At 39.6% G+C, this 19,235-nt stretch overlaps 1 protein-coding gene across 1 annotated transcript in view; it reads right to left on the bottom strand.

Annotated features, from left to right (window-relative positions):
- The window catches only part of FXR1 (FMR1 autosomal homolog 1), a 36,083-nt gene that overhangs the window by 2,301 nt on the left and 14,547 nt on the right, over positions 1–19,235 (bottom strand). Inside the window, exons 4-15 of the mRNA XM_065640534.1 lie at positions 18,782–18,853; positions 17,005–17,153; positions 16,453–16,546; positions 15,459–15,575; positions 15,192–15,362; positions 10,241–10,319; positions 7,628–7,737; positions 6,600–6,686; positions 5,660–5,867; positions 3,857–4,060; positions 2,979–3,179; positions 2,155–2,235 (exon numbers count right to left, since the gene is read on the bottom strand). Coding sequence (XP_065496606.1) covers positions 2,155–2,235; positions 2,979–3,179; positions 3,857–4,060; positions 5,660–5,867; positions 6,600–6,686; positions 7,628–7,737; positions 10,241–10,319; positions 15,192–15,362; positions 15,459–15,575; positions 16,453–16,546; positions 17,005–17,153; positions 18,782–18,853 — 1,573 coding nt within the window. The remainder of the gene's footprint in view (positions 1–2,154; positions 2,236–2,978; positions 3,180–3,856; positions 4,061–5,659; positions 5,868–6,599; positions 6,687–7,627; positions 7,738–10,240; positions 10,320–15,191; positions 15,363–15,458; positions 15,576–16,452; positions 16,547–17,004; positions 17,154–18,781; positions 18,854–19,235) is intronic.

The following is a 19,235-nucleotide window of genomic DNA, read 5'->3' as shown; positions in this document are numbered from 1 at the left end:
TGTGGGTTTGAAGGGATCAGGCTGCAGGTTCTTTAAACTACAGCCTGTGTTTGTCATTGGGTTTTTACTACCTTGAGTAGTGAAGAATTTCACACAAATAGAATGAAGGTAAAATATGAACAAAATTGGGGGAGGTTCAGAGTATGGCATGACTTACAATAAAGCCGCATTCAAATCTTTGTTACTTCATGAAGCAACTGGCAAGGGAACTCGCTCTCCTGCTGGTATTCAAAGTGCAATCCACAGGGTGAGCTCTGCCATGGGGGATGTGTACAGAGCCCTGGGGACCAGTGAGCCCCTCGGCTCCGCTACGGCTCCGCTCGCCGGGTGCTGCCCAGGGGCTTCTGACCTCTGCTCTTCTCACCCCCTCAGCACATGTTCCTGGAGCCTGGTTTTGTCTTATCCGGCCCTCTTGTAACCACACCAATTGAGACTTCTATCTTTAGAATACATAGTACTATAAATTTAAATATACACTTGTATCTTTGATGAGCTGAAGCACATTAGAGTAGGCAAGCATTCTCTGTTGAACAGGACAGTCAATGCTATTTAGTATATATCATGCATTCAGGTGAACTATTTTTCTGGGTTTAGCAGTGGTTGTCCATGAAACCTACATGGGAATGGGAAGTACAGCACGGGAATTTTCTGTTAGAGGAACTGGACTTGTTATACCTGGGTCCTTGCATAATTGTAAAGATAAGTGCATTTCTGCACAAGGAGACATTTCTTTAAAATGAGGTTCTGTAGCCAACTCCTCTAATGTCAAGATGAAGCATGTTTTATGCACACAGTGTAAGACACCAGTTCTTAATATTCATATATGTATTAGGAACCCCAAATGTAGAGCAATGTAAATCAAATAATACAGCTAAATGACTGAAGTACATTGTTAGCATTGGGGGGGTTCCTTCCGTCTTAATTTCACTCACTATACACTTAGTACGTCTTTATAAAGAGATTAAATTATGAGAGCATTTTTCACAAAGGCAGTATAACTACTATCAGTGCTCTTCCTTTTGTATTTAAAAATATTTATTATGCAAACTGAAGATGAAATCCCAAACAAAGACATCAACAGGAAAACACACCCGAGAAATCTTGTTTGGGAAATTTTGGTTTGTTCTTAGAATACTTAGATTGAAAAGAAATACAAAGATACCACAGCTTTTGTAGAGATGACTAACATATTTTTATGTTGAAATAAGCTTCTTAGAAGTAAAAGCTGAATTTTATTTTTTTTTTTTTTTTACTTTTTCCACCAGTTTATAAATTCATATCACTGTTAGAAAACTAGAATATTTAGAAGTAATGAGTTACTTTGGTGTGGTGTTTTGGTTGGTGGTTGGTTGGTTGGTTGGTTTTGGTTTTTTGTAGGTTGGTTGGTTGGTTGGGGGGGTGGTAGAATCTTTGCCCAAGTTTCAATTAGTGTAATGCAAATGCTGTATGAGCACCACATATATAAGGAAGACAAATGTGAGTGCAATTTTGAGCCTGTCAATCTGGAAGACCTTCTGTTACTACCTTAACGCCATGTATGTACGAGCATGTTCTAAACAAGGCATTCTACTGAAAATCAGGTAGTTCACCTTTAACATTTCAAGTGTTAGTACACACAAAAGAAATGCAACAAGCCACAACAACAAAAGATTGGAAGCATGCAATTCCATTTCAATTTCTCCTCCTTCCCACCCCTCAAATTTAGGGCCGGGCAGACCCCCGGAGCTCCCCCCGCACTCCAGCAGCCCCCGCCTGCCCGGCCAGCGCTCGGCTCCTGGGGCCGCGCTGGAGGGTTGTGGCACATTCAATGCGAGCGCACGGATGCAAGTGAGTGCGGATCATGAACCTTCACGTTTGTCGCGATCCTGGACCACGGAAGGCAACAGCTGTTTGGCTGCTGACTTCAGTGAGAACGGGATCGGTAGCGTAACTCTCATGTCCAAGCGGAAAGTTAGACATCATAAATTAGTTTCATTAGGCAGATTAAGAACTTTTATAAGTTCTCCTAGTAGAAGAAATGCCTTTCATCTTTATCCAGTAGTCTTATTAGTCATTGAGTAACCTTTTTGTATTATGCAGCTATATGTAAAACAGCAGACACAACATTCTCTCATGCTTTTGACCTGAGATGACCCCCAGCTCCACTCCAATTACCTGGCTGTCTATCTTCTGCCTGACCCCTGAAGCGACGCCTGCGGCTACGATTGCGTCGCTGGGGTTTTTTGTCACTATCATCTGCAATTGCAAAGTTTACCATGAACTATTTCTGATGATAAAAGAAATAAGTTCTTCAGCAGTTTCAGCATGGAGCACTTAAAATTGCTTCTGTTAAAGAGACAGGCTACGTAAGACAGGCTGAAAGATAAACAATTTTATACTGAAAGCATAGACAATAATGCAAAAGCTATATTTTACTTTTTTTTTTGCTCTTGGCTCATTAAAACATTTAGGCATATGCTTAATGACCTCAGATTTCATTTATTAAATCAGTAACGATATGTCAAATTTAAGCCACATAACTCAAATTCTTTTTTCCTACATTATGAAGCAACAGATTATATTCTTGTCCCAGTGAGTACCAAGAGAATTTACTGAGGGAAAGTACTTAAGCAGAAGCTGGGTAGAGACAAATTAACAGCTACTTAAGTAGCTTTCCTACACTGAGACTGAGGTTAGCGAGGACAAACAAAGCTGCTCCAACAGCACCGTTTCCGTGAAAACAGCAGTACCAATGGGAAACAACAAGATAGTCTTTGGTGTCTCCATCAGTTTTTACAAAAGAGACATACAAAAATACTAGTGGAGCTCAGTAAACAGATTTCATGGCAGAGCCATGGAGGAAATCTTTCATTAATCAGACAGCAGCCTTTCACAGAACGATTCGTCACTAACAAAAATGAACAACTTTCACTACACTTACATGGACAACACATTTTTTCTTAGCTTGTTCTGGGACTGTCATCCCACTGTTTACATACCTAAACCATTCTCATTAACAGAAGCTGTATCAGACTCTGTCATTCCATCCATAAGAACAGCATCTTCATCGGTCCTTCGCCTGCGTGACCTCCTGCGCCGGTTGCTACTGTGGTGCGATTCACTCGCATCAGTATCCACCGTCTGGTCTGACTCTGTGTTATCAAGCAAGCTGTAAGGGTTGCTGTCCGGATCTTTAAGCACTAAACAAACAAAAAGTTTCCAACTAAGATACTGGAGTTACATATAATCTAATTTCCAGCCTGACTTACATCTGTGTTTGAAAGTTTCAAAATCTAAAGCAACCTTACAAAAAGGTGTAACACACAGAGCTACAGTGTTGATGATTTCATACTGGTTCTGGTTCCTCTCTGACTCTAATCCAACAGTCAGTATTCTGCGGCACCACAACAGGCACTTGTGCTACTTCATCAAAAGACTTCCAAGGTAATATTTAGAGAACTTTTCCTCAAACCCACTAAATGTGTAAAACACACCTTCCACTTCAGAGCAGCATGGTACTTCTGAGACTATTGAATAGTGTTGCGGATTAGCACAGTAAAATTCTGATAAAACATGAGATCACTTCCATTCTAAATGCCTTCCCTCATTCTGTATCTAAACATAAGCTTAACTCAGAAGGCAACCAGAGAGATCATGCTGAAGATTTATAACCTTTCATATTATTATTATGTGAGAGGAAGGAAATGAAGATCATACTGAGCAGAAGATAAACAAATAGAAATCTAACAAAATATACAACAAGGAATGGTAACACACCTCTACTGAAACCCCAGAGTAAAAATGGAGTACTTTAAAATAGTCGGAGGTTATTGCCAGGAACAAAAACTAAATTCCAAATACATTTGAAACACAGTACCAGAGCTAATGGATGACTTGCCACCACGAGGTCCACCACGCCCACGACCTCCAGAGACACTGCGGCCTCGTCCTCCAGGACGTCGCCTGTTGTCACGCTGATGTCGGCTTTCTCTGTCATCTTCTCCTGCCAAGGACCAGTCGCTAAGTTCATCTTTTCTCTCAGATTCCGTTTCAGAGGGATTAGAGAGCTCAGAGTTTGTACCTTGTATGAGAAGAAAAAGAAAACTGGAAGTGAATATCAAATTTGGGATTATATTCTGGTTTCATATTCTCACAGAAGTCTTGCAATCATCATGGCTGGCTGGTTATATATATACATACAAATACAAAAAATAAATAAATTCATTAATATACACATATAAAAGTACATAAATGTGTGTATAACTACACATATAAAAACACATGCGCATACAAAATACAGATATAGCATAAGTTACCAACATTTCTATGATTCTCACCTTAAGTTTGTAGTAACATGAGAAATAAGGGCTCAAAGATGACCCAACCTGTACTTTCTGGACACAGATAAATGCTGGATTCCTCCCTTTGTGTACACCCTGCAGGCATCTGCTGCAGTTTCCAGGCAACTTCTCTGAAATTCCCAAGGACAACTTTGCCACCTTATAGCCCATGGCTGTTGCTAAGCAACCCCTTCTGGCTGTTGTAATGCTGCCTGAACCATTTAACTGTTTCTATTACACAGCACCCACAACATCGCACCCTCTCTGAACTACCCAAACCCCCACTGCCTGTTACTACTTGCAAATTCAAACACCTACTGTTTATTTTAAGCATCCAGGAACCCTCCCTAGTAACCACTCTGGAATAAAGATAACCTGTATGATTCTAACATGCAGTTCTTGTCATTTTGGGGAACACTAAGTTTTCCAAAGGAAAGTCTGTGTGTATATAAACACACTGCAGAACATTCATTACCATTTAGTCAAACAATTCATTGAGAAATAGTAAAAAGCAAAGTTACGAACATCAGCATTATCACCAGAATCACCCTGACCAACGTGACCTGATCCTGGCAGCTACAGGCAGGGAGAAACTCTGAAATGCCAAAGAAAAACATGCCTGACTTTGTAACAGACGTGAGCTACATGTAGGTGATCAAGAGTAATTTACTGTATTGAATAAATAATTCTGGTTTGGTTTTTCTTCTGTTCACTGGAGCACCTAAGTTTCTTTGTGAAATCCATCTCTATTGACACGCAGACTGTCTCCACTTGGGGAGCTGCTGCTGAGCGAAAGGGGGATGTGCACTCCTCTCAGGAACTCAGTAGCAGTTCCCTGTTAATTTAAAAATACATCAGAATATCTCACTACATATTAAACAAAACCAGTTAGTTCCTGACCAGATTAAAAAAAATAAAACAGGATTTTGTGCTGTCTCAATTTTTAATTATATTGCTTTATTTTTCAAAAATATTTATAAATGGCTATGACCACAGACAAGCGTTTTTTCTTCTCCTCAGTCAAAACAGACAATGCTAGTTCCAGATTTTATTTTTTACTTCAGTCTCCTGAAGAGTATCTGTAGCTCGCTCTCTTTGCCAGCTTTGTATGCTTTAACTACTACTGTTGAAGGATAAAATCCTACCAAAGTTCAGTTTGCTCATCCTTTCAATTTAAAACTTAACTTCAACAGGAATGTAAATCTAATTAGGTGTTTTGGGCTATATAAAAAAAATGGCAATTCTAAATTTTCAACTCTACATTCACTCAACTACACTGAACACAGAGAAACCCAGAGACAGTTCTGGATTCAGACGTATAGATGCTCAAGAAAACTCACCATAACCAGATGTGTAATTGGGGCCCCTGCGGCCTCTCCCTCTGCCGCTGTAGGACCTGGAGCCCTGCACCGAGGACAGGGTGCTCTCGTCGGTCGTGTAACCCTTCTCTTTTTCAGGAGCTCTAGCAGAAGAAGGTCTGAAACCCATCCCGATCTGACGCAACTGTTCATCGATCTGGAGCCTCTCCAGTCTTAGTTGTTCTACCTCCTACATAAAAGGAAACAAAGAACATTGCTGATAAAGAAGTGTTCTTTCCCCTTATAAAGTCACCTTAAAAACCAGCATTCCTGTAGGAGAGTTAACACTACCTTGAAGGTGACTGCAAATAACAGAATTCAGCTATGAGTTCTGCAATCTCCAAGTTTCGAAAGAAATCTAAAACCTTTCTTTTAAATCACCAGCTGAAAGATTGTTTTTAAGACTATTATTACCTTTCTTAACTACACTTCACCACATCTTCTACTCAAGTTTTAAAAAAGGCAAACTGACAAAGTAACATGATTCAAATTCACTCATTATTTCTGTTAAGTCAACACCACAGTTCCATACAAAACCAACTAATCCAAACGGGTAAGTGTTTTATTATTACACAGTATTAGTGTGTTACTGTTAGAAATTCCATCCTACCACAATGGTATATTAACATCAGAACAACTGAACACTAACATAGACAAAAAAAGTGTGTGTTACTTCCCAAATGCCCCAGACAGCGTTGTTCTTTGCAGTCCTATCCTTTCCACACCAACAGCACCAAGTACCCATGACAATGTGTTTAAAGGCTGACACCAAACCTACAGGCAAGGGGTGGGCTCAAGGCACCAAATCCTAAATCCCAATACACGGTTTATCGACCGCAAATCCCACCGAAGTTGGACTCAAAAACTGTGTTACTTCAACCACAGTTTCCTCTACAGATTCTTTCTTCTGAAATGCACTTACCTTTAGATACGCGATGTGGTATTCTAAAAGAACTTGGACATTTCCAATGCTTTCTTTAGTACCAACAAATACAAATGGTACCATTCCCTATATAAACAAAATGTCAGATCTTATTTTCAAGAAGAATGTTATCATCAAAACAATACTTTCTGTTTACTTATTAAAAAAACTGCTTAAATTACAGAAGTGAGCTAAACAGCAAAGACAGTAACCGGGCCTTGGGCTGCAAAGATGCACTAGAAATAGCTCAGACCAGCGTGAGGGGATTACACGTTACAGACTCCAGGCTGTCCAGCTTTCCCAACAACCTGTTCTGGCGGTTGTGGTAACCTGACATACAGCGTTTGTTCTACCCCCACAACACAACTGCTGTGTGTGTTTATCACAACGGGTGTGTAGAAGCATCCACAGTTTACCAGGAAGTGCCCAGTGGTCAAATTAAACCAACTTTACAGGAAAAAGCACCCTTAGAAGAGTTTTATCTTATGCTCTCATATATTTAAAATACATGAATGCTATTGAGACTATCAATCCCAAAATAATTATGCAGCTAAAGTACATATAGGACATAAAGTACATATAGGACAGCAGCAAAAAACCTTTCCTCATCTGTTTCATGTAGAATTTACTGCAAGACACCAGGCCGAAAAAGACTTAAAAACTACTCTGTATCCACAGAGAAGTTATAAAACTGGTTTTGTTAGATAATCCACAAGCGTGTATCCTAGAAAACCACTCCAATCCCAGACACCACAGTTTTGTAACATGGACATTGCCACCACTCCAGGTTGGCCATGGAAAAAGGGCATGCAGGCCACAAAGGCTGTATTTATAAACTGTGTAATGATGCAGAGATGAAATAGTGACCCCATTCTGATACTGTAAGGTACCACTTTCACTCATTTGAGTCATGCCCCAGAAGTTCTCACTTTCTGCACATTTTCCTACATATTCTTTGTTAAAAGATTCAATTTAGCTGTCTTTGAAAATAAAAACCTGATCATAGGAAGAAAGAATAAAGCACTTACGTCTTCGCGGGGCAGTTTATTTTCATTGTCTCCTTCAATTCTCACCCTGACGACTCCAGACTTGTCTACGATCTCCTGAATCACTTTTCCATTTTTTCCAATAACTTTTCCTTCAGAGGGCAAGAATGGTTAATTTTGCAACCACATGCAACATATTTTAACAGGTTTCTTCATATTTCAAGTTATGCGTAACACAATTGTAACAATCACCTGACTCTCCTTTATGGTTCACTTTTTTCAAAGTTTTCTCCTACTTCACGGAACTACAAAAACGCTAAGAAAAGCCCACATCGTGCCAGAAGAGGTGAAAACTTCCCAAATTAAACTATACATATGCATAGAATGACAACTATTGATGAAAATCACCACTACGCAGAAGTTTCACGTAGACCCAGGCTAAGAGTGAAATGGCACAAACAGGAGTACTACCCATACTTCCCATATTACCTTTAAAATATTTATTTTGAGATCACGTGTGGGATCTAAACCAAAAGGTTCTTTAGAACTTGTATGTTTAAATCTCAAACAAGTAATTCCTTTGCTCCCTTACTAAAAGATTTCAGCTCTTCCTTAACCTAAAGTCATGTGGAAATGTTTCTTCATCCCAGCTACAGCTATCTGGCACTTCAAAACATTAACATTATGAGTAAAGGAAGGCAGAACCTCTGAAAAAAAGGGTATAACAGCCAAAAGTGTGTGAGATAATATTCCAAAAGGACCATTCTTTACAGTAGATATCACCATGATAGAAAGTAAAGTGCAAAAAGCATTTAACATGGTTTCCTTTCATCAACAGTTCAAATAGCTCAGCAGTGGGTTTTTGTGTGTTTTTTGTCTTAAAAAAAACCATCCTACAGCTAATCATTCTGTATGCCTACAATTTCATTTAGCAGTGATCATGTTGCTACTACTACTACAATAAACCACACTCATTATAAACATTCTATGGATATCTATGGATAATCATTAGCCAGTATTTGGGAAAAAGTCCTCAGTCCCAAGGAGCCCCAGTTGCCAAAACCAGCAGTTCAGCAGGTGGCTCTTGGTACAGAAAGCAGCACCGCAGGCATAGCACGGTATCTTCAACTTGAGTCACTAATGATCACTGTACTCCTTTTAACTTGGCTGTCTTCGTAAAGTGTAGTGAAGTATGTCTGCTTACATATATGACCATAGGTGATTTGGGCAAGATGTCTGCTTTTATCATAAACTAGTATTGTAACTATTTAAAAGCAGCATTTTCAGGTAAATGCATTACTATGATGAGTTACATGATTCCTACATGGGTGTACTCACATGAGTTAGAACGCTACCCAAACCTGCAATTTGTAAAAAGTTATACTTAGCCATGTTCTTTGGTTCAGCTAGGTTTGCTGAATGAGATTATACAAAAAGGTGTTCATGAACAAACTAACGATTCATTTGCTGAATGTTAAAACAAGCTTTAACATTTGATAGATGAGAGAATCATCAAGTTGCATCAGATACATAATTCGCAGAGGTCTTATTAAAAAAAAAAGAAACTAACAAAATACTACACCTTAGAATCATTTCAGTTGGAAGAGACCCTCAGGATCATCAAGTCCAACCATAACCTAACCTAACTAGCACTAAACCATGTCCCTAAGAACCTCGTCTAAACACCTTTTAAACCCCTCCAGGGCTGGTGACTCCACCACTGCCCTGGGCAGCCTGTTCCAATGCCTGACAACCCTTTCCGTGAAGAAGTTTTTTCCTAATATCCAGTCTAAACCCCTCTTAAACTTCCTTGGTTTTAGAACTGAAGTTAATTTTTAGGAGTTTGTACCTGAATTATTTAAATCACATAGTCTATAATATGCAGGCTCTAAGCCCAAAACCACAGGAGGTTAAAGCACAGTTTTTAATTTCTGCTTTGGATAATCCCAAATGCTGCTGGATCAGGTACAACACCTGCACTGGTGCTGCCCGTGGGGAGCAGAGCAGGGAAACGGGAAAAGTTCCCGAGAGGATGGACTGGGGACAGATGTTTCTTCTCTTCAGGGGAACAGAGATCAGGCCTCCCTTTGGGTAGCTCAGGATACAGGAGCCGCCATAATATGCATTTGTAAGTTTGGGGAATTTACATTGTCATAAAACCAAAACACGGAAAAACGCCCATTTCTGGACCGAGGATGAACTGATGCACCCTGACTTGTACCGCGGCCCCGCACCATCCAGTCACTGCCCCTAGCACAGCCGAGCCCATATGGGGCAATAACACGGGGACTGCCTCGTGTCATTCCTGCAACTCGACTGTAGAACTTCCACATTAAGTTCTGGAATTTAGTTTCGGCACTTTTAAGTAGTCAATTCAGGTTTTTTACTAGAATCTGAACTTCAAATATTGCCACTAAATTAGAAAGTACAAGTCTGTAATCAAACCATTTAATGTGTTAAAAACCTGATAAAGTATTATTCAACTATAATATAACTTCTTAATAATTTCCTTTTACGTATAGTTTTAATAGATTAATCACATTCTATTCAAGTGCAGAATTCGAATATTCTATCGGCATCTAAATCTCCTTTGCAGAGTCATGCTGATCAGGCTCCCTTTCCCCAAGTTTTCAAGTTTCAGCAGTTATTACATACCAACAAGATTTCTGGGAACTTGAATAAAATCCTCCACGAATTCCAAGTAACTTCTAGCCTTTTTTACTGCATCAGCAGTCTGGAAATGAATTGGAAAAAAAAAAAGTTTGTGATTGTAATATGTTAAAAATAAAACCTTGTAGCAACAGCTGCCAGCCTTCCAAACATTAATCTTATTTTCAAAAAGGGAAGAACAGAGACAAGATTAAACTAGTTTTGAAGTATACGTTAAAGAAATAATTGAGTAAAACACCCAGAAACAAAATTCAGTAGCAAAGCATCAGTAATGAATAAAGCAACTTTTTCTTCAAAATCAAGACACAATTTTCAAATCTATAATCCATTAAAAATAATAATCAATATCACAATTATCACAAAGATTCTGCACTGAAAAGAAATAAATTTCTAAGTGGTCCTACCAGCATTCACAGAAACTTCGGCTTACATGAATGCAATGTTAAAAAGCCTTTGGATCATGCATCTCATTTCACCTGATATTGCAGTGTATTAAGTTATATGACTATTATTAGATGAACAAGCCATAAACCAATAGTTTAACCTCTGCATTTTCCTCTAAACTTCTTTGGAAACACCCAGTTCTTCTCAACAGGAACTGTGCTACCATTGATATTGTTAGCAATATGAACTTATTTTGTCATCTTTAACGTCATTTTTAATGTATAATATGGTATTACATTTCCCAGAGGGTCACACACGGTAAAATGGCGAAGGAGAAAATGAATCTTAGACTCGTTTGTCTCTTGACAGTAACTCAAGATTATGCCATCACATGTCCAAGGTTGAGAGGCAACCTCTGCACAGAACTTCACAGGCTCACTGTAAGCACTGAGTGGCTTTACAGTCCTTTCCATAGAAAGGTGTGCTGATGTTTCAGAACAGCCTAAAGAAAACAGCTCTTAGGCATTCTCTCCTCTATGAAATTGCTGTTTTCTTACTCAGCATTCAAGAGAATGGAAAGAAAACAACAAAAATCAGTCACACAACCATTGCTGCAACAGACAGATCCATTTTGCATGCAAGTCTTAACACCAAGTCCTGTTTGCAAACACACGTTAATCCCCTGTGAATAAATGGCACCAGAAGGGCAGAATTAGCCGCTGCTGCGGGTTTGCACAGGCTCCCAGGGCTCGGCTGCCCCACGGCTGTCTGCAGGAGAAGGGCACAAGGGCTGCGAGCACGTTCAGAGCACGGGGCTCTGTAGGAGAAACTGGGATTCCAAGGAGCAACACCACAGCAGGAAAGCCCAGGAGCAAACAGACACAGCACACCAAGCCTGCTTGGAACTAGTACAGCTAGGAAGTTTTCTGTTTTCTCTACAAAAATTTTTGTACTTCTGCTTGTCACCTGTCCTATGTTTGACAGGAAACTGAGCCTGAACAACAGGCGCCTTCAGAGAAACTCTCTCCTGTAACTGCAAATTACACTAATGCAACCTGAACTCTCCAGTCACGACTAAAACTGTTTACTGCACGAAGGAATCTGTCCTAATCACATCACCTCTGCAGCGTAACTAGCATTACATCCAAGGCATTCTCCTTCCGGAACGCTGGCTTCTGGCCACAGTTCACCTGCAATGTTTTCCAGGATAGGACAGCGGCATTGGTTAGTGGGGAAAACTCCTATGAATGCTCTCTTAAAGCTTTATTATTAAATGACAGAAACTAACCGAAAGTCAATCAAGGCTATACAGAGGCTAGAACAAGAAAAAAAGCTTCACATTAGCAACAGCTGAAGTGTAGAATTATGGAAGGAATAACAGCATCTAGTCAGTAATGACAGCTTTTGAGCAGAGCTTCCATTTTACACTAACGCCTCAGCCCCTACAACTGTCATTTTTTAGGCAACACATGAAATAAGAGTACCGCTAGCTCCTGCATCTTGCAGTGAAACTAGGGAAGTCCTAGAATAACAAAACAAACAAAAAAACCCCCACACCTCTGCTTCTGGCAGAGGTCACAGTAATAGCACGAGAAAACACGGGCAAACTGCTTTTCATTATCTTGAAATCCAATAGAGCATGGAAAACAGATGAACAGAAGTCATTCTAAGGAACACAGGCTATGCTGCATACTCAAGGCAGCTGCTAAAATGATAAGAATCTCAACACACGTTAACAACTTTTCACCTTCAATGAACTCTACAAGTAGGACACCGCTAGCTAAAGAGTTCACACATCCTGCCTCAGAGGTACGTTTATCAATTCTTTCCTGAATAAAGATGAAGGAACAGTGACAGCTTTCACAGAGTCAGGACAAGAAAATAAACAGCTGCCAGGACCACTTCTCCAGAGCACCCATCCACATATCTACACTTGGCCACAAGCACTCATCAGGATTTTTGCGTCAGTACAACCTGTGTGACTTATTCACAGCCCAACATGAGAGAGCATCTAAACCCGACAGGGACAATGTGTTCTCAGTTCCTTGCAGTCAGCAATTCAGAAAAGAAAAATAATTTATCTCTAAATATCAGTTTGCACGTGGATTAAACACCTCAAAGAATCCCAGCCACTAGTAACTACCTTTCTAACTTTGACAGTCTACATGTCCACACAAGCTTTGGTTACTTCACACAGTAGCCCATATAACCAAGACACGACCACGTTACCTAAAGAGCCTTTAACAGAAAGATTAAATACAGGGTATTTTTCTAAACTCAGAATTATACCTTTTGCAGTAGAGTTCTTGTTTGACATTGTTAATCAGAACCATATGGCTGCAAATTCGAGGGACAATGTTTTGTAACACAGTCACCAACGCAGATCTAGTGGCTACAGGCTGGTGGAGTGAGCTCCTGTTACAAATGGTGGATGTGTCTCAGGAGCCTCAAACCTCAAACAAGGTTTCAAAAGTCTCTCCAAAGTCCAAAGACCTTCCCTAATGCAAAAAAAACCCCAAAACCTCTAGGCATCATTTGAAAAGCCTTATTCCATGCAGACAAAAGACAAAGCCCTCCTAAGTCACAGCAGGGAACAATGCTTTTTCCATTGTGATACAAGTCTTTTTTCGAGAAATAAAAGGCATATTACTCTCCTAGTTTAAATGGAACTGAGCGATGAAAGTGCCAAAGGGAAAATGAGTTTTAAGTAGTAACCATCTCCTGAAAAAGCCAGGACGGGATCTTGCTATCATTCTACCCAAAAGAACAGTTCTCATGCAGTTAAATATATTTTAAAAAATGGTATAAGAGAAGCACAAGCATTAAGAACTGCTTAAGAACTGAACCCAGATGCTAGTACTGAACGTCTAAGAGATGCTTTTCTGTTAAAGCTCTCCCTCTCTGGGGAAGCACAAGATTCCAGAAGTAAGGATAGCCACTCACTGTCCAAGCACTGTGGTCTCCATAACAGGTGTCACAAGCAACAGGTCAGGCAGAAGGGGAAGGGTCTTGGCATCAAAGTGGTCTTGACCAGACAAGGAAAAAGCATGAACAGCATCCCATACAGTTTAGCTTCCTTCTAATCATATAGCTTTCCAATATTCCTTACAATTTATCTCCCTTCCCTCAAAGATTCTGGCCCTGAACAACAGTGAACTTTTATTTCTTTGCAGAACTTTGCTATGGGATCCCCTCAGGCCCTGGCTACAATGTCAAGGACACTGGATCACTCCTCCCACACATCTCAGCCTAAAATTGCCAGCGCACTCAGCCATCAGGGGGCCTGGCTGCTTGCCAAGGTCAGCTGAAAAGAGGCAAAAAGAGTAGACAAGTTTACCCAGATGCTGAAGCCCTCGTCACGTGGAACACTGAGGTTGCCTGGCTTTTTTAGAAGCAGCTATCACTTCCAGGAAGGACAAGGCTGGAAGTGTCCAAAGGCATTTTTATTCAGGGACATCTGGTATGTATAATCATTGCTGTGCACTACCGTAAGAGGCTGGTGACAGTCATAACCTTTCCACAAGTTTCAGCATCGTATCACTCATGTTAAAGAGACTGAAACTGGAATACACTATACTGCATTTGAACTTGTTCGATTCTTCTTTGTGAACTGTGAGATGTAATTTACTGGTAGCACAAGGTCAAGGAAGGATCTGTTGCCACCCCGATACTCTGGAAGTATTTAAGGTTTCCAAAAAAGATACAGAACTTCAGAGCTAGTGAAGAGTACAGAAGTGTGTCCATCCCCTCAGCAATAACAACTTCATCTGACCCTTAGGATCACAACCAGGTTCTACTGACATGCATGGAGTGTAATTCAAGACCACAGATTCTTGAAACAGTGGACAACCAAGGATTTCTAAGAGTGTTCAAACCAGAAACTCAGGTGTTAGGGGCACCTGTAGAGTTGGTAACACGGGTTAAAACCCCTCAGGAAGTGTTCTGACCAGGCCCTGGAGGCAGTGGCATCTTTTTCACTACTCTTCTGCTTCCTAAACGGATCCTTGTTTTGATCCAAGGACCAACTGCAATTCAAGGCACTTGTGAGATTTAAAGCACACCAGGTAGGAGTCACACAAATAGAATTCACTTGCAGCAAACCAGTATTATTTTGCCAAAGCCAGCATTATATTGCCAAAATAAAAGGGTGACAAGCCACAGATAGAGGCTTTAACACGTTAGGCTAGGTCAGAGGAGCACACACCACACAGCAAAACGCACAAAGCGGGGAGGGGGAGAACCATCAAGAACAGCATGTACAGTCTGAAGGAAAAATAATCTGTGATCAAGTAAAATAGCAGCAAAAGGTACTTCTCCCAGGCTGACTGAGGTGTACAGTGCAGTTATAGAATTTTTGCATCGGCACATAGGGCAATTAGTACAGAACGTGTTTAAAATACATACAGTACAAGCTGCCGTAGTGTGAACAGGCATTAGACACTCAGACAACTACTCAGCTATTTCCAGTTCTCAGTTTTGAGTACAGCTCTCACCACTCTAAAGAACAGATATAGAGCAGAATACTCAGACTGGTACAGAGCTTCCCCCTTACCTCTCCGTAGATTCTGAAAGTACCGGTATCCTCCTCAAGTTCAATGGCAGTAACTCCTGGAACCTTTCTGGCCTGTTGTATGTTACTGCCATGCGTTCCTATAGCAAGTCCCATTAAATCTTCTCTGACTACAAACTCCTCATGAAATGCTGCAGCAAGCTGCTTTGTGCACTGAAGGGAAAATAAAGTAAAACTCGTTCACATGCATTCAATGTAACTTACAGTTACGTGCTCAGTTTCAAGCAAGAGTTACAAGCTATAGCTTACTTCCAAGTGTTTTGTAGCTTCTTCATTTCTTGACATAAGCATAAGTTTGGTACGAATGCTGCGCAAATGCATGTCACTCAGTATGTTCACTCTCTTCACTGCTGCTTCACTGGCAGACTACGAAAGAGAAGATGAAGGTTCATTTTTTAAGCAGATCCACATCTAAAGGATAAACCATGGACCTATTTAAACTAAATCACAAACATGATCTAAATTTCCAGTACTTACACGAACATTCTTCTTCCTCAAAACAAAGCATGAGGAATTCAGCACCACCTGTGCAAACCAACAGTTCTCTGTTCTCACTTGTAGCATATTTTACACTAAAGATTGTGCTGCTGGATATGCACAGTAACTCTTTCCCCTTGATGTTCCTCAAACAAATTAAATATCATTCTACCATATACATACTTGTCACTCACTGTCTGAATGGCAGAGCTAAGGAAATAAGCAGGGTAACACAATCCTGGAAAGTGAGGTTCAAGCGGATAATACTAACAGAACTGTAACAAGAAACTAATGCTGGGAAAAGTCTATGTAATAAGTGAAAACCACCACAGAAGAATCTAAGTGAACAATTCCTTAATGGCTCTGTTGAACTGGTGCAAGTTCTTCATGTGGAAACCCAGCTGTAGTAATACAATGTAATACAGTACGGGGGGAAATGTACCTCTCCAGAGCACAGTAAGCTGGAGTTAGCTTGGAGCCGTCCACACACATCACTGAAACAGCACTCAGTTGCGGATAACAAAAATCATAAAAACAGTGAGAGTGAAAGCTGCTCCCAAACTTAGGCTGTGTTCAGTGCAGTACTTGTAGCCTCTCCAAAAGGCCGACCACCAAGGGTAAAATTTAAACACACTTACTCATATTAAATCGCTCACAATTTACATAGCTTGACAAGTTAAACCATTTTCCATACATCTGGCTATATACTTCCCACAAATAATATACTGAAAAGTCATGCAGTATTCACACAGAAATAGTTACTTACCAGTATTATTAGTTGAGCAGTTTCAGCATGATAAAAAATTCGACATGCTCCCACAGCTTTCTTGAAATCCTTATGTGCATTTTCATTAGCACACCTAAGGAGACAAAGTGATTGTTATTGCAACAAGCTCTATCAAAACAGAATGTTTAATGCCATGATCAGAACCAACAATGTTTAAGTAGTTTATGGCAAATAATGTTCGGAAACTAGAAAATTCCCATTCTCCGTAACACGGTTCCAGGGCCTACTTCCCTGGGGACTGTGCGCCATGAGGGTTATTTGGCAAGTCTCAGCACCAGAGGCCCGCTTGAGCCATCACCTGTACAGGCCTAACTCAGAACCTGAAGGTCCCATCTCAGAATTTGCCCTTTGTCCTCACCACAGCAGCTCAGCAGTGATCCCCATCATTTATTTCTAAATCGGCTACTGCAGCCACAGCCACCCTTTAAGGTTCTTCCTGGACCTCTAAACAGGCCTCTAAAACATAAGCCAAGTGTTTTCTTCCCCTCAAAATACAGTAAATGCCTTATTAAAGTGTGCGGAGCTACTCACGCATCTCTCAGATCTTCAGGAACATCCACTGTGCACTTGAAAAAGGTGTTCTTTTTGACAGTTTTGTTTTGATTCACAGGTCGGAGTCGTTCATAAGTGACAATTTCATTGTAAGTGGCATCACAAGCAGCGTATTCAATGACATAAAACTACGGAAGAATTTTTTTTTAAAATGGTAACTTCAGTAAGGGACAACAAAGACATAGTAACATTACCAGCATCACCAAGAAAGTACAAAATACGTGTGTGTATTATATATATATATATAAAATAATATATATAATAATAATATATATAAAATCATATATAATAATAATATTTTTATATATATATAAAAATAGCTGTTCTGCAACAGTTAGAAAAATAAAAGACGGCACACGCACTGATTCAATAAGAATACTACCTGTGAATCATGTAAGATCAAAAGGAAAATAAAAATTCAATCTTTTTGAAATGCACTATCCCAAATTTAGTAAGGCAAGAGAACTAAGAAGATTTAACAGCTACCAATAATCTACTCCTACACTCCCACCCAACACACACAAGTATAAAGCAGCCTGGATGCACAGGATCCCCAAAGCCTGGCTCTGTGTTAGGGATGCAGCTGTCTGACACCCTTCCTTCCACCTGGATGGGATTTAGGAGTGCAGGAGCACTTTCTCCTCTTCCTCCCTCAAAACTGGTATCTGTTTCTGCCAACACACACAATTTACTCAAGTATTGGGGAAAAAGTAAATCACTAAGGTCATGACATACTTTTCCATATGCTATTTTCCAATTTCAGGTTTTAAGTTTAGCTTGGGTATCATTCTAATCATATAAAGCTGCTTTGAAACACATCACAAACTAAGTTAAAATAAGGAAAATAAATACTACACGGATAATTAAATTTAAGATAAGTACATCCATATGCTTTAAAAACTTAAGATAATTCTGGTTATCAAATCACAAAGCTAACTATCATTAGATACATGGGTTGCTTGTGAATTTCACATTTTCTTTGAGGAAAAAACAATAATATGGAACTGTACAAAGAAACCAAAATTGAACGGTACGTTTTTCTAGGGGGAGGTCAATTCAATAAAACAACTAATCTGAGAATACTGTATTAAAATACCAAACATCTGAGGATGAAAAGGTTTTTTTCCTGTCAAAAATACTAGAAAATTAATAAATTGGATAAAACTGCATTTAAATTCAGAATTAATTTTTTTTCTTTTACTACTTTTTTGGAAATACACAGCATTGCAAGGTAACTGATAATACAATTCCAAATTTCTGTGACATGCAAGAGAAGCAGGTTAGCCCCAAATGATGAACTCTACCATTTAAATCAGTTTGTCTCCTTTTCTCTGGTTTTCTTAACAAGCTGTTCATCCACGAGGATCAAGGCTCAGAATCTTCCTTTGAGAACTTTTAGCACCACCTCGCCCTCACGAAGCTCAACAGCAGTTACTATTTGCTGACAGTTTTTAAACAATATCAGAAATTGACAATATTCTTGTCTCAATCCCATTTACTTTGGGTTTAGGAACCTAATACTGTAGAAACAACACACAAGACCCTTTGTACTAGAAAGTTAAATTCTCTTGCTGTCATTTCACAAAATAAAGCTTTAATAAGACTATCAGACACTGTCATAGCTCTATACACTTAAGTGTCTGTCACTTTTTTGTATCAGTAGTACTTAATTCATAGTTTTTCCATCACAAAGACTGTTCATTTCTCCTGTATTTAACATAACAGCATAAAACCAGGAGGTTTTAAAATTATTTACCTCTCCTTTCATCATTCGAACTTTTGCCAGCCACCAGCCACAAGGTTCTTGGTCATTTGCTCTCGAATACACCTGAAAGTATTATAGCAAGAAACTCTGAAAGCACATACAGACACAAGTCACTTGCGTGCACATACAATGAAGAAAGAACATCCCAGGTTTTCTAATTTTCACTAGAATGGAACAGTATGCCACAGGAAAGTAATTTTTGGATAAATTAGCCAGGCACATGCTTCTTGCACAAATTTTTATTATTTTGCACTGCAAAGACTGTGAAATTTGCTTTGCATACATTACTGACAATTCAATAGAAATTTCTAAAAGGAAGATAAAACCTTGGCTCAATGCTTATTCAGGGGCAATTCCTCACTAAATTCAAACACTGTCTTCACACTGAAAGTTCACACATAGAAGTAACTCCACAATTAAGATTTTTATTTTGTCCTTCGCTTAC

This window comes from Caloenas nicobarica, chromosome 8 (assembly GCF_036013445.1).
Source record: "Caloenas nicobarica isolate bCalNic1 chromosome 8, bCalNic1.hap1, whole genome shotgun sequence".
Classification (NCBI taxonomy): domain Eukaryota; kingdom Metazoa; phylum Chordata; class Aves; order Columbiformes; family Columbidae; genus Caloenas; species Caloenas nicobarica.
Note: the sequence above shows the minus strand (reverse complement) of the source record. Positions and strands in the feature narration are given on the sequence as shown.